Consider the following 14,962-nt stretch of genomic DNA (forward strand, 5'->3'; position numbering starts at 1 on the left):
AATATATCCGATATTTGGAGCTTGAGTATAAAAAATGTAAATATAGTTCATGTATTTGTACTAATTCTGATCCATTTGCTGTATAGCCTTAGGTGTGCAATGCAGATATCTAACTGTGTATGGTAACCTTGCACCACTGAATTGTTAGTGAACGAGGTGAAACAATAAAGGTACAACCAGTGCATTAGCAGATAGAATGTGTGCTCCTGTCATTATGATTCGATTTCTTGTGTCTTACGTCGATTGCTTGTTTTTAAAACCTGTGCTGAACAAGCCGATGCTTTAATGAAATTTATCTCGACTGCTCTTGAGAAAGAAGGTGAACCAAAAACTTGATGGGCCAGATTGCGGCGGGTCATCTTGTTTAGAGAATACCTAATACAGCAGTTCAGAGACGCTACGGTGTCAAGGTGCGTGTCCGATAGGAGCGAAGGCGGGGCAGCGGCTTTGTCCTCCGGGATCGCCCGGGGCTCGCGGCCGGACAGGTTTGTCGAGTTTGGCCTGGACGCACAGAGACAAGCGGGTAGCGGTGACAGCTGAGTGCAGCAGGCTGGCTGCCGCCCGGGACAGTGTCCAGCGGCAGAACCGGAGCCAGTTAATAATAATTACTACTAATAATTGCTAATGACGAACTGCGCAGTTCCCGGCGGGGCCAGGAGCGCGTACCGCTGGGAACAGAGGCACAGCCGAGGGCACGGGGCAGCTGCGCGGCTCCTCCGCGGGCGGGCGCGGCTCTCGGGGCTCCTCGGGACTCGCAGGCGGCGGGGAAGCGTCAGAGCCCGGCGGGGACAGCGCGGGCACAGCGCGGGCACAGAGCGGGGACAGCGCGGGGACTACGCGGGGACAGCGCGGGGACAGCGCGGGGACAGAGCGGGGACAGCGCGGGCACAGCGCGGGGACAACGCGGGGACAACGCGGGGACAGAGCGGGGACAGAGTGGGGACAGCGCGGGGACAGCGCGGGCACAGAGCGGGGACAACGCGGGGACAACGCGGGCACAGAGCGGGGACAGCGCGGGGACAGCGCGGGGACAGCGCGGGCAGAGCGCGGGGACAGCGCGGGGACAACGCGGGCACAGAGCGGGGACAACGCGGGCACAGAGCGGGGACAGCGCGGGCACAGCGCGGGGACAACGCGGGGACAACGCGGGGACAGAGCGGGGACAGAGTGGGGACAGCGCGGGGACAGCGCGGGGACAGCGCGGGGACAACGCGGGGACAACGCGGGGACAGAGCGGGGACAGCGCGGAGCCCGGCCCGCACCCGCCGCGCCACTGCCGCTTTAAGGGGGCGTGGTCTCGGGACATCGGGCCATGGGCGGGGGGCGGAGTCGCCTCAAGAGCCAATGGGCGCGCTCGGCCCCGCCCCGCCCCGCCCGCGGCTGAGGAGGGGAAGCGGCGCGCGCCGCTGGCCGAGCCCGCAGAGCCCGGGGAGAACGGAGAGACCGGGGAGAGAACGGGGAGAACCGGGAGAGACTGGGGAGAGAACGGAGAGAGAACGGAGAGAGAACGGAGAGAGAACGGAGAGAGAACGGAGAGACCGGGGAGAACCGGGAGAGACCGGGGAGAGAACGGAGAGACCGGGGAGAACCGGGAGAGAACGGAGAGCCCCGAACGCCGCTGCCATGGCCGAGTGAGAGCGGGGCGGGAGCGGGGCCCGGGCCCGGGGCGGGAGCCGGGCCCGGGGCGGGAGCCGGGAGCCGGGCCCGGGCCGGGAGCCGGGAGCCGGGCCCGGGGCGGGAGCCGGGAGCCGGGCCCGGGGCGGGAGCCGGGAGCCGGGCCCGGGCCGGGAGCCGGGAGCCGGGCCCGGGGCGGGAGCCGGGAGCCGGGCCCGGGCCCGGGCCGGGAGCCGGGAGCCGGGCCCGGGGCCCGGGGCGGCCGCGCCGCGGTGGGGCTGCAGCCGGCTCGCGGCGCTGCGAGGCCCCGATGCGCTGTTCGCCGCGGGGGCTCTGCCGGTGACTCCGCACAGCCTCGGCGCTGGGATCTGCCGCAGTAGTAGCTGACAGAGTGAACTCAGATCTCCGCGTTCGTTAGGCAGGATGGGCTGCCCTGGCAGCTGGCATGCTCAGAGCAGCCTGACAGGTACGGACGCTAATGCTGGATCACTGCTCGTGACTTCCCTGGCTCTTTCGTTCTTTCACATTCCAGAGCTGACATTGCTTTGATTGGACTGGCCGTGATGGGTCAGAACCTGATTTTGAACATGAATGACCACGGCTTCGTGGTAAGTGAGGAAACAGATTTTTAGAAAGGCTGACTAGTAGCACTTGGGATTGGAGCTGAGCATTCTGAGGGTGCTTTCCCCCCGCAGTTGTGATGATCTAATGGGCGTTATTTCCTCCTTTTAGTTGTGCCCTGTGCTGGCCTTTGTCCTGTTTCCAGAGAAGAAGAGTGGTGCATGCCTGTACTCAGCTGGCACCTGATATGTTAATTATGCATGACTTTTCCCTGAAGTTTGCCTTGGCCTTGCCATTAACCACAGGTTCCCGAGGCACTTGCAAAGACACGCTCAGGTTCCTCCCTGCCTGTCACAAAGGTGGAAGTGGGAAGCACGGGATGTTGCACCTTGCTTGTATAATTTGTAGTCTGAGCTAAAGTTACTGTTCGGTTGGCAGCTTTTATTAACGTGTTTTCTTGCCCGCCCAGGTTTGTGCTTTTAACAGGACAGTTTCCAAAGTGGATGATTTCCTGGCTAACGAGGCCAAGGGAACCAAAGTGATCGGTGCTCACAGCCTGGAGGAGATGGTCTCCACGTTGAAGAAGCCCCGTCGCATTATCTTGCTGGTGAAGGCTGGAAGTGCAGTGGATGACTTCATCAATAAATTGGTGAGGCACACATTCATTCTACCTGAGACTTCTTGCTGTCTTTTGGAGGAGTTTCCTCTGGAAGGTCTCAGTTATTCATCATTAGTGAGGTTTTGAATGTATGGAGAAAACCAAAATGCTGATTTATGTTTGACAGGTGCCATTGTTGGAGACAGGAGACATCATAATTGATGGTGGCAATTCTGAGTATAGAGATACCACGGTAAGCCTGTTTCCTACCTGAACTGGGTGAATAAAATACACACAACTTTTCCACTTCTGATCATCAGAGCAGTCACTCAATAAGATGCCATCACCCCTGCGCTCTGGAAAAGCCAAACTTATTTCTGCAAAATTAAATCATGCAGCCTGTTAAAAAGCAATTAAGGACTGCACTATAAGAATGTTTTTATAGAAGTTACCGAGATCACCAGAGAATATTTTTTTCAATGTGTTTTAAAGCGTGAAGGCCTTTAGAAAATTTAATTTTACAATCTTAGGGAGTTTCCAGGGAGATTTATAAGTCTAAGGGTATTTATAGATTCGTTGCTATTTCTTAATCCTTTGTGACTGCAGGACAATCCAGTAAGACAGAACTGCTGGTCTGGCTGTCTTGGTAGTGGAAGCAGCAGAGTAATTACCTGCTTGTGAACAGGCTGTAACTGTAGAAGTTACAGAAGCTGCATTAGCCTGTCTGGGGTGCTCAGGTGAAAACATTGCATTCAGATTGCTATTTCTGAATCTTAGAAGAGGTGCTCATGTTCGTCTTCCTGCCCTGAGCCCCTGATCTTGGATAAGGGAGCTGGCCATGCCAGAGTGGAAAGCTCAGCGAGGCTCAGTGCTTGAGGAGCTTGCAGCTGTCCTCGGGGATCTCGGCCTGTGCCCCTCTTGGGCTCAGAGGCAATTACTTGTTGTTTTCTGTGCTTGCACCTGCTCTCTGCAATGCACTCAGCAACTCCTCCTTGGGCCTAACCTGCCTCCCCCACATCTTCACACAGTACGTGTCACCTAATTCCAAGCCTTTTCTGGCCTCGGTGCTGCTCATGTCTGTCTGGTCTTTATAAGGACTTGTTTTCTCACCATGTCACTTTTGCAGGGATCCAAAGCAACAGGAAGTGTCCTAATGCTCACTTCGGTGTATGAACAAGCTTTCTTGAGGTTGGCTTCTACCACATCCAAAGCAGAACTGAAAACCTAATTTTACATCTGAATTGCTAGCCTTTGTGTGTAAGGCTCTGGCATTAAACGAAATTGAATAGTGCTGCTCTGCTCTTTGTTCCAGAGACGTTGTAAGGAGCTACAGGCAAAGGGCATCTTGTTTGTGGGAAGTGGAGTTAGTGGCGGGGAGGAGGGTGCCAGATACGGACCTTCTCTCATGCCAGGAGGAGCCAAGGAAGCCTGGTAAGCATGAAATTGTATATTTTCTTGTTCAGAATGGTTTGCAACAATTCACATTGTGCACTGAGGGAGGGAAAGAGGAGGGTGTGGGTGTGGAGAGAACAAGATGTTGCCATCTCACTTCCTCAAGGCTCCAGATTTCTCAACCTGGCTGGGGTCATGGGGCACAGCTAAGCCTTCATGTAAGGCAGAACAAAGGCAGGCTTTTCTTCCAGGAATCCACGGGCAAAAGTAGGACCTACAGACATCTGAAGGGAGAAGGGAATTTTGCTTAGATTTTAAACAAGTATTATTTCTTATTTTTTTCTTTTGAGGCTGTGCACACTTGGGAAGCTGCTAACCATGAATCAGGCAGCAGCCAATGGCCCTGTAGTGGCACATTATAAAAGGAGCTTCAGTACATGTTTGTAGTGCTGTCACTTCCATGTCAAACCACGACAATCCATCACTTTATTTGCCAGTTTCTGCATGCTGCTGTGCTGTTTCGTACTCATGCTTCAGTAAAGGACTGCACGTCAATGCTCATATCAGACTTTATCCCTGGTTGCCCATTCTCTGTATAGATGTGGAAAGAAAAGGAGTGTGTAGGCTTTAAGTGAGCTTTAGTATCTCTTAAGTGCCTGTCCATTTGTGTTAGTGTTTCATACCTGTATCAGCCTGTTCAAATTTGATAGCAACAACAGTAAGTTTCTGCCCAATCATCTTTTGCCTTGATCAGCTAAGTAAGGACAGCTTCTGTGTTCAAATGGAGAGGATATTTGGGCTCCTTGAAGTGCATTACGCTTGTCCGTACAGCGTTGGAAGCATGACTTGATTGTTCCAATGTCTAGCTGGGAAAAACATATTTAATTGACATTGCTGTGTGGATGGGTTATCAACCTGCCAACTGCCCTCAGCCCAGGCTGCCTTTTGGCAGGTTACAGAAGGAGGCATCATACTGGTAGATTTTATCTGTTTTCTCGTGTGGTGTTTGTATCCCCTGCCTGGCTGCTAAGGTGTATTCTTTCTCCCCACAGGCCCCACATCAAGACCATATTTCAAAGCATTGCTGCTAAAGTGGGATCTGGGGAACCTTGTTGTGACTGGGTAAATAGTTGTTTGATACTGACCCTAACTTGGGGTTAGATCCATGCTTAGGCCCTTTGGTTGCTGAAGCTCGTGGATGTTTGTGCACAATAAACACAGCACCATCAGCGGTTGATTTTCTGGCTGTGTTCATTTCCAATCCACCATCTCTGATAACTCATACCACGCAATGGAAAGACAAAGTTTTATGGCTGGGTCATGTGCTGGGGGAGCTAAATGGACCTGTGACCCACTGGTTTCAGTTAGCACTGTCTTCGATTCCCTCCTGTAGGCAGAAGAAGCCATGGGCAGGTATTAAACACTGGAAGTGATGACCATGCTGTTGCTGAGGGGATTTTTGGATGTTTCCAAACAGGTGGGAGAGGAAGGAGCTGGGCATTTTGTGAAGATGGTGCACAATGGGATTGAGTATGGAGACATGCAGCTGATCTGTGAGGCCTATCACCTGATGAAAGATGTGGTGGGCATGGAGCACGATGAGATGGCAAAGGTGATTTGCAGTTTTTAAAGTCTTTCCTTTTTTTGTGCCACGGTGTCTGTCTGCCACTGGTGAGGTGCTGGGCTTGGGTAAAGCTGCTGCATGTACATGAAGTGAATTTTTCTGACATGCCTCCTGCAAGAGTGAGGCACAATATTCCTCAGGAGCTTTACATGAGGTAGGAGCAGTGAGCACAGACAGCTGAATGCTTACAAAAGTTGTCTAAACCACTTCCCGTGCTACAGTTGATTTCCCTCCAGGAAGCACCTTCATGTGTAGAGATGTGAACTACCTTGCCTGAAAAGAGCTAGTGAAACACTGAGCATTACAATCAAGCAGGCAAAACATATTAATTAATCAATTAAAAGATACAATGGAGACATAGCAAATTGTGGTGTGTATGAATATGTATATACTTTTCTCCTTTTTCAGGTATTTCAGGAGTGGAATAAGACAGAGTTGGACTCTTTCCTGATTGAAATCACAGCCAATATTCTCAAATTCAAAGACAGCGATGGCAAATACCTCCTCCCAAAGATCAGGGACAGTGCAGGGCAAAAAGGCACAGGGAAGTGGACAGCCATTTCTGCCCTGGAATACGGAGTCCCGGTCACACTCATCGGTAACTGGTGCTTTCATCCTTCCTACCTCCATGTACCCTATCACAGTAAGGAGCAGGGGAAAATACAGTCTCAGAAGTGAGCCCACAGCAGGGCTGGGCTGGCAGAAGAGGCTCTTGTAGGCTGTTCCAGCTTTTCTGCCCTGACAGCTGTTGCTGGGGTTTTTTGCTGGGCTTGTTTTTACCCTGTTCCTTCAATGCTGGCGGTCCTGCTGTCAAACCTGTGTCCGTGGTGTCTGCGGTGCTGTGAGGACTCGGTGATTTTCAGGGGAACACTAAGTGCTCTGCTCAGAGTGTTGTAATACAGAGGAGCTGGAACACATCTGCAACACTTTTAGAATGCCCTAATACCACAGGTCCAGAGCGAGCTTCCCACTGAGTAAATCAGATGAGTCAAAAGGATATTTGCGCTCAGATTTGCTTTCATTTGCATGCTTTCTCTACCTCTTTTTCCTTTGCATTGGCTGGTCAAGTCCTGGAGATAAAAATTACATTCAGTAGCTAAAAGATAAGTAACTGCAGCGTAGCTGTCAAAGAAACATGGCTGCATTCCAGCAGCAAAACACAGTTCTCTAAATGGTTTCAATGTTCTACCACTCCTGCAGTCCCTCGGTTCTAGGCTTGAAACAGTGTTTCCTGCTTGTACTGCTAATATTCTCCTCTGTGGGGTGCTTGCAAAGATCAAGGGTGGAGGAGACACTCCCTGATGCGTGCTCTGCAGCGCCAGGGAGCATTGTTAGGTAACGCTGAGCTGATAGGGAAGTGTGTGCCATAGTCCTTGTGCAAACGTGGCTGCTCTCTGGGCAGTTGCTGTGTGGTGTCACTGCATGAGCATGACCTGCAAACTTCTGCTTGTAAAAGCAGAGTCATGCTACTCCTGCTTTTTCCTCATTTTCCTACCATGCTGCTCCTCCCCACTGTAGAAGGAAGTTTTTGCAGAAATGGAAATTAGCCTATTCTGATTTAGGTGTGATACGTTCTCCTGCTGTAGGGAGGATCCAGAGTCTTGTGAAAACATTACTCACTCTTTTTTTAAAACTGTTGTTGATTTTGGGGTGTGGATTTTTTTGTTTTTTTTTTTTTTTTTTGGATATGTCACAACTCAAAGGGCAGAACAAAATGACAGTATGAAGACTTGCTTCTCCTTCTATCAGACCCTGAAAAGCACACTTTTTTCTCTCTCATTTTACAATACTGGCTTCAGTTGCAAACAAGTAGAGCTTAAACCAGCTTGATTAGGAACTCACTGAGCCAGCCTGACAGATGATATTTAGTGATGATAGAAAATATTCTTATGGACTTCTGAATACTAGTGCTAGGGGCCTACCAGATTTATGAGCCTTATTTCATCTTACAAGTTAACCTGCTGATTTATTCTTGATTTTAATTGTCCTTATTTTGTATGCGTGCATTTTAAAGCAGATCCAGTTAATGTAAGCTGGCATTTAAGGAACAGCTTTTTATCTTAAAAGCATGATACAATACTTGGTGAAGTCTTCAGCCTCGCTGTTCCCTAGATTGCAGTGCAACACTGTGTCTCTGATAGATAGGAAAAGATTTAAGTAAATTCTCAGAATTGAGAGCTGGTAAATGTTCCTGAAGATAAATTTTCATGTGGATGACTTGTGGCTTTTTTATCTTTTGAAAGCTGTATCAGTCAAGACTTACCCAGTGGGTGTACTGGGTGGCAGTGTTGCCCCTCAGGAGTGCTGCTGGAATAATTCATTTGTGCCCCAGTTACTTCGCTCGTGTACATGGCTCATGGCTCAGTGACACTCGTGGTGCTTGAGTATCTCAGACATGAACAGGGATGCCCAGCTTTCTAATGATCTCCTCTTTGCTGCCATACCCAAAGGTGAAGCTGTGTTTGCACGGTGCCTGTCTTCCCTCAAGGATGAGAGAGTGCAGGCCAGTAAGCTGCTGGAAGGGCCCAAAAAGACCCAATTCAGTGGGGACAAGAAGGCCTTCCTGGAGGACATCCGCAAGGTGAGTCCTCGTGCAGGGTTAGAGCAGGTTTGGGATGCTGTGAACCCTGGGGAGGAGCTCTTGTGTTCATATTTCATGAGAACTGGTTCCAGCTTTCAGCACTGTGCATTGTCTTGTGATGTCCACAAAGCATAATGTGACCCATTCCTAACCAGAGGAAGGTTAGGAAGGATCCAGAAGGAATTCAACTCTAAGCCACGGTGGGCAGAGACAACTACATGGGCCACAGAGATCATAATCCATGCACAGGAGCTTGTCCACCCCTCAACACTCCCGCCTTTGCCTGGTATTGCTCTCTTGATCTCGCTCTGTTGAAACCAAACTTTCCAACGAGAAAGGCTATTTTGGTTCTCACATAACTGGAATGTTGCTACTGTACTCATCCCTGTTGAGATGTGGGCTGAACAGAGTAGGTATCCCGTGAAGTTCGTTGTTCAACTTTGTGAGACTTCTCTTGGAACGTGAATTTGATTTTTTTTTTTTTTTTTTTTAGGCCCTGTATGCTTCCAAGATCATCTCATATGCTCAAGGCTTCATGCTGCTGAGACAAGCAGCCAAAGAATTTGGCTGGACACTGAATTACGGTGGTATTGCACTGATGTGGAGGGGAGGCTGCATCATCAGAAGGTAATTGGGATGAGGAGGTAACCTGGCTGCCGAGGGGAGAAGAGCAGGCAGTTTAGTTTATGAGGTGCTTGGCTGACAAGCCTAGAGATTTCCTTGGAAAATCCATGGAGTTACTCTGCTGGTGAGGTTCTGAGAGGCTGTAGACAACACCAAGGGTTACCAGATGAACCCACTATTCTGGTGGCTTAACTGCTGAAAATTTTTTTGGTCTTTGTCATATTTGGAATCTTAGTCTGGCTGAATCAAGTTTTGGCACTGTAAGTTTTGAATTCTGGGCCTTTGCTGGGAGCTGTGACATTTATTCCTGGCTAACTTTTGCCTAGTGTGTTCCTGGGAAAAATCAAAGATGCTTTTGATCGAAACCCTGAGCTCCAGAATTTGCTGTTGGATGATTTCTTCAAGAGAGCTGTAGAAAATTGTCAGGTAAGTTCCAAGGAAAGGAGAGCATAAAACCAATAATTTACAGCCAAGACTGTCATGGTTGTTCTCTTTGATACTGACCAAGCTATGTCTGGAAACTGAAGGTTCCCATTTTACTGGTACAGAAGAGCCTTAGGCAGATATCCAGCAATTCAGAAGGACCGTAATAGGAGGAAAAAATGCCTGGCCCGTGTGAACATTCTCTTCACTGCCCTGTGTCTTGTGCCTGCTGTGCAGTTGGATTTCAGCTGAGCAGACCATAAAGCTCTGTTCCAGCACCATTGTTTGCAGTAGCCCCAGAACAACAGTTCCAGACCCACCCATTCTTTAGGCCTGTGTCTGTGCAAGCAGTGTCCTGATTTGGATGGAGCTGATGGGTGGAATTAAAACCACATTATCTGGCCAAAAAAGAAGTCTCATACTATCATTAGTAGTTCTTGTAACTGAATCTGAATATTCCGTGCAAATTACTAGACCAGATGAACAGTTGAACTGAGGATTATCCACGTGTGTCTGAAGTGTCAGTGCTGTCCTCTTAGGCCCTTGGGCGAGCTTTGTTCTGTGCTTGGTGAGAGGTGCTGGAAGTGCCTCAGAGCTCAGAACATTCCCCGTTCCCCACTGAGTTCATGCTTTTGAGATGTTAGCACCCTTGCTTGAGGCTGTGGTTTGACTGCATGTCTCATCCTGCTGTTAACTCTGTCTTACTTGCCATTATTTTAGATCAACCTCGTTTATGTAAAGTCAGTAATCTGCTGCTCTATTTGCTCAGACTTGGTTATTGGATTTCACAGAAGGTGAAACAGCACACACATTGTGCTGGAGTAGTTCATGTGCCTGCACGTACCTGTGAGTGAGCACTGATCAGTTTCCTTTTCCCCCTCGTTTCCTCTCTCCCAGGAGTCCTGGCGCCGTGTGATCAGTACTGGAGTGCAGATTGGAATCCCTATGCCCTGCTTCACTACAGCACTTTCTTTTTATGATGGGTACAGGCATGAGATATTGCCAGCTAACCTGATTCAGGTAGGTACTGAAATCTCATCATGCTGTTACTTAAGCATTGCTTTAAAGGTCTCAGTGGCAAGACTCCTAATCATTCACAGTATAGATTGCCCAATATATTTCTGTCGTACCTGAAATTCATGTCATTGAAACACTTAGAGACAGCTGGATAAAGAACACCAGAGATACTGGTATGGCAGTGCCCTGTGTGCTTGTATTCCATCTGTGAACCAAGGGTAATGGCATCTTTGAACCTAAATGGTTTGTAGAGAATATCTTTGAATGTTTGGATGTCTGGAAGTGCTTGTTTTTTAGATTAGTACCAAGCAGAAATCCTGTACTTGCGTTTCTGCAGAACTCTTAATTTAATTATTAGATATTTTGGATATTATATTATTAGATATAGTGGTTTTGCTAATAATGAGAAAATAATTTTGAGTGTTATAATATTGGAGTCCAATCTTATTTGTACTATTCCTCCTTAGGTAACAGTAGGTGCAACTTCTAGAACTCATGATACTGACATTTGTGTGTCTGGTTTGTCTGTGTGTTCTCATTCCAGGCTCAGCGTGATTACTTTGGTGCACATACATATGAATTATTATCAAAGCCAGGGGTATTTATCCATACTAACTGGACAGGCCATGGAGGAAACGTGTCCTCTTCTGCTTACAACGTCTAATGGAAATCCTCCCACTTGGAGCCCAGATACTGTAGATCTCTAATATTTCTTCTAGAATATCACTTTTTACTGTACTCCACTAGAACTTGTGTTTGGACACTTTTGTAATAACTTGGGGGTGTATTTCATACCTGTATGTATATCTCTCTATATGTATCATATAAAAAAACTAAATAAATTTAGTTATAAATGTATTGAGGTGTTTTCTTTCCACTGGTGCTGGCCAAAACTAGGTGAAATGTTTTTGTGCAGTCTTTAATAGAATTTATAGCCATGTTAGGTTTACAGTATTGTAGTGTATAAACTCCTAGGGATCAAGACAGAGATGACTGCAGTTCGGGAACTGCTGAGATGGAGAGTGGCAGACAGCACAGGAGCTTAGGCAAGGTTCCGGGCAGATGAAGGCCTGCCTTCCGTTGCCATGTTCATTCCTAACAGGCAGAAGTTTGGCTCTTTCAGATTTAGTTCCTGGGCCTTCAGCTGCTCAGCCTGTCACACTGAGCTCTCTGTGCTTTTGGTGAAGGCTGGATGGGTCATGCAGAAACAAAACTCATGCTCCTGTCACCATTCTCCCTCCAACTGTTCTCAGTTTTAAGCTCTGGCAAAAACACTTTGCGTTGCTGTGTGCTTGCACCGTCTCCCCCCAAATCTGATTCTTTGCCTCTTCTTCCACCGGGGCAATTAAAAATACCCACAGCAACGTGCAAAGTTGGCTCTATTTTATATCCTCTCCCTGCAATGCCACTGCCAGTCATCTTCAGGACATCTGAAAATTCACCTGGGTGTCTGGGCCTTTTTATTTCTCAAAACCTGTTAGATTTTGCGGTGTGCACCCTGATTTTTGTATTCATTTCTGCCAGGACGCGTACTTAGTCACCAGAGGAGCAGGAGGTGAAGCGGACAGGGTGAGGTGCCGCGGTCGGTGGCACGTACCTGTTGTGCCGGTCACGCAGTATGAGGCGGGAGCTCAGGGAGCCGGCGCGGCTGAGGGCGGCTCGGCCGCGCGCCCCCTCACGGGGCCCGGCACGGCGGCGGCCCCGCCCCCGCGCGGGCAGGGCGGGAAGGGAAGAGCGGGAAGGGCAGCGCGGGAAGAGCGGGAAGAGCGGGAAGGGCAGCGCGGGAGGGCAGCGCGGGAAGGGCAGCGCGGGAAGGGCAGAGCGGGAAGGCAGCGCGGGAAGAGCGGCCAGGGCAGCGCGGACAGCGATGGCGGCGGCCGGCGGCGAGGAGCGGCGGCTGCTCGCACAGGTACCGAGCGCCACTCGCGGCCGCCCTCCCCGGCCTCGGTGGCTTGGGGCGAGGCCGGTGTGTCACTGCCGGGCCCTGCCTTGGTCCCCGCAGAGGCTGAAGGCCGCGGTTCACTACTCGGTCGGGTGCCTGTGCCAGGAGGTGGAGGAGGACAAGGCCGTGCAGTTCAGCAAGCAGAGCATCGCGGCCATCTCGGAGATCACCTTCCGGCAGTGCGGTACAGCTGCGTTACCTCGAGCTGCCTCGTGTTCCCGGGCTGCCGCCGCGTTCCGTGTCTGCTCAGGAGCGTCGCTGGAGGCACGGGGCTTCAGAAATAACAGCGCCCAACGCGCTGTCACCGGGGCGTTCGCTTGCGTTATTATTATTATTATTATTATTATTATTATTATTATTATTATTTAAAGTACAAGCAAATACTAGTTCGACTTTTCAGACCTGCAAAAAGCATTTAGATGTATTGTGTGGCTACCTGCTTGTGTACGAGTGGTGCCTAGTAGCCAGCTATGGTCACTTCGCATAACTGACTTGGATAACTTGTGTATTGTTATCTCTTCCCACTCAGTGTTTTAAAATATATGACATCTTTGTGTTTTCTCTAGAAATCTTTGCAAGAGACCTTGAAATGTTTGCAAGGTATGCACTGATTGTTACAAAGGCTTTCCTTTTTTTTTTTTTTAATTAGCTCTTAGATAATCTTTAAAACACATAATTCAGCCTTTTAAAGGGCTTGGTTGGCTACTTAAATAGTGTGTGAAGTTATGAAATAGAAATTCTCTGTAGGCACTTTTTGATCTTGGCCTCTTACGATAAGTGTTGGTAAAAATGTTAAGGAGTGTTTTTTGATGTTATGCAGGCATGCAAAACGAACCACAGTCACTACAGAAGACGTGAAGCTTTTGGCTAGAAGAAGCAATTCTTTGGTGAGATACACTGCATTTTCTGTCTCGTGACATTCTTAAGCCAGTTAATTCTTAAAATTAACTTAATTCCTTAATTTTCCTCAATTCATTTGAATGTAGGTTATACACGGTGAAGCAACTGTTGCATAAGCAATTTCACTGTCTTCTGAGGTAGAGAGGCACAACCCAGTGCTTTTTAAATTTTCATCTTGTTTTGCTTCTTGCCACTGCCTCAGTGTGGTGAGATGTAACACAGATCTGATTCAGTTCAAGCAGCAGTGCTCTCGTTGCTGCAGGGCTGCTGAAGTTCCAAGTTCAGAAGTGCAGTAAGCAGACACAGCATCGTGAATCACTTTGCTTTTTCCTGATGTTGTGTTTCTTTGTTGTAGACTAAGGTCAGGAATAGCTTGAGTCTGCCTCAAGGTGCTGAGTCTGCCAATATTAATTCAGGGAACACAGGATCATTGTATTCCCTCCTGTGCTGATCTGTATGATGTTCAGTGGATAAAACTCACGAATCTGTTAAAACATGCCTGTATATTGATCCATGAAAAATGCTTCCACAATACTAATTTTGCTTTTATGTTAGGAGATTTTTTCCTTCCATATATGATTTGAAATACACAACATGAACTTGCCTGAGAAGGCAAAGTAAATGTTTTTTGGAGTCTCTCATTTTTCTGGTAATAAGAATTTGCCCTGTTAATTTCTCTTCAGTATTTCTTTCTAATGTCTTGTGAATGAATGAAGTTCCCCAGTAGAGGACTGATTAGTTTATTGTTCCCAGCTAAAATACATCACTCAGAAGAGTGAAGAGCTTGCATCAAGTAACATGGAGCAGAAGGAGAAGAAGAAAAAGAAGTCCAGTGCAGCTAAGGGAGAGAGAACTCCTGGGGAACAAGAAGCAGCTGTGACTGAAAATTAAGATTCCACCATGGTGTGATTTGTCTTTCGAGTAACATTTCAGGTCATTTTCTCTTACTGTCCTAGAGAAACCAGAATTAGCCTATTCTTCTTGCAGGTTGGCTCCAGTAATGAATCTTTAGCTTTTCGGGTGAATGTGATTGGATTTTTATTGTTCCAAAAATGAAAAGTCTGTCAGAATTCGGTGAGCTTACAGCCAAAGTGCCTTAACTGCTCACAAAAGATATCTGTTATTAAAAATAAAATACTTTAAATAAAGAATTTGAAATAGACCATTCTCACTGAACCATATCTCAGTATGTGCAACACCCTTCATTCTGCTACTTTCTTTAGTAAAAATTTCTCCTTTGACTTTTTCTTTGCTTCCAGTTTTGCTATTTTTGCTCAGACACTTTGGATATTTTGTTTTTACTCTGCCATCTCTCGCCCGTCGTCTTGTTTTGTGTGGTGTCCCACCTGTGGCAGTGCAGGGTGCAGTTGTCACTGTCAGTAATTCCCATTTTCAGGTGGCACCGTGGCGTTGGAGGGGGGCAGGCAGGGATCCCTCTGCTGGGCTGGCAGAGCCTTACCCAGTGCAAATGAACTGTACAAAGAGTGAAAATAATTAGTCAAAGGACGCGGATTTCCAGGGGTAGCACAGCCACCCCTGCGACTGCAGAAAGCCTGGACGTAAAAAGCGTGCAGTAAGTACCTATTCAGAACACCAGGAAACCTTTTTACCTGCCGCGGCCTCTAGGGTTACAATCTGAACGTGCTCAGAAGCAAAACAGATAAAAAGTTGCCTGCAAGCTTCTCC

General features: G+C 48.4%; 2 protein-coding genes across 2 annotated transcripts; both read left to right on the plus strand.

Annotated features, from left to right (window-relative positions):
- The first annotated feature begins 1,538 nt into the window (after positions 1–1,538).
- Positions 1,539–11,292, plus strand: PGD (phosphogluconate dehydrogenase). Its single transcript, XM_068171711.1, has 13 exons — positions 1,539–1,631; positions 2,147–2,222; positions 2,645–2,824; positions 2,961–3,026; positions 4,086–4,204; positions 5,218–5,287; positions 5,643–5,777; positions 6,198–6,387; positions 8,240–8,370; positions 8,864–8,997; positions 9,321–9,420; positions 10,315–10,437; positions 10,979–11,292. The coding sequence occupies exons 1-13, from the start codon at positions 1,624–1,626 to the stop codon at positions 11,096–11,098; spliced, it is 1,452 nt and encodes a 483-aa protein (XP_068027812.1). The 5' UTR covers positions 1,539–1,623; the 3' UTR covers positions 11,099–11,292.
- A 1,007-nt stretch (positions 11,293–12,299) lies between these two features.
- On the plus strand, positions 12,300–14,438 carry CENPS (centromere protein S). The gene is made up of 5 exons (XM_068171712.1): positions 12,300–12,343; positions 12,437–12,560; positions 12,943–12,976; positions 13,197–13,263; positions 14,030–14,438. The coding sequence occupies exons 1-5, from the start codon at positions 12,302–12,304 to the stop codon at positions 14,165–14,167; spliced, it is 405 nt and encodes a 134-aa protein (XP_068027813.1). The 5' UTR covers positions 12,300–12,301; the 3' UTR covers positions 14,168–14,438.
- Positions 14,439–14,962: the final 524 nt, after the last annotated feature.

This window comes from Anomalospiza imberbis, chromosome 23 (genome assembly GCF_031753505.1).
Source record: "Anomalospiza imberbis isolate Cuckoo-Finch-1a 21T00152 chromosome 23, ASM3175350v1, whole genome shotgun sequence".
NCBI lineage: Eukaryota > Metazoa > Chordata > Aves > Passeriformes > Viduidae > Anomalospiza > Anomalospiza imberbis.

Coding starts and splice junctions, on each gene's coding strand:
- CENPS (XM_068171712.1), top strand. CDS start 12,302: ATGGCGGCGGCCGGCGGCGAGGAGCGGCGGCTGCTCGCACAG. Junction 12,344..12,436: donor AGCGGCGGCTGCTCGCACAG/GTACCGAGCGCC, acceptor TGGTCCCCGCAG/AGGCTGAAGGCCGCGGTTCA. Junction 13,264..14,029: donor CTAGAAGAAGCAATTCTTTG/GTGAGATACACT, acceptor TATTGTTCCCAG/CTAAAATACATCACTCAGAA.
- PGD (XM_068171711.1), top strand. Junction 2,223..2,644: donor TGAATGACCACGGCTTCGTG/GTAAGTGAGGAA, acceptor TTGCCCGCCCAG/GTTTGTGCTTTTAACAGGAC. Junction 9,421..10,314: donor GAGCTGTAGAAAATTGTCAG/GTAAGTTCCAAG, acceptor CCTCTCTCCCAG/GAGTCCTGGCGCCGTGTGAT.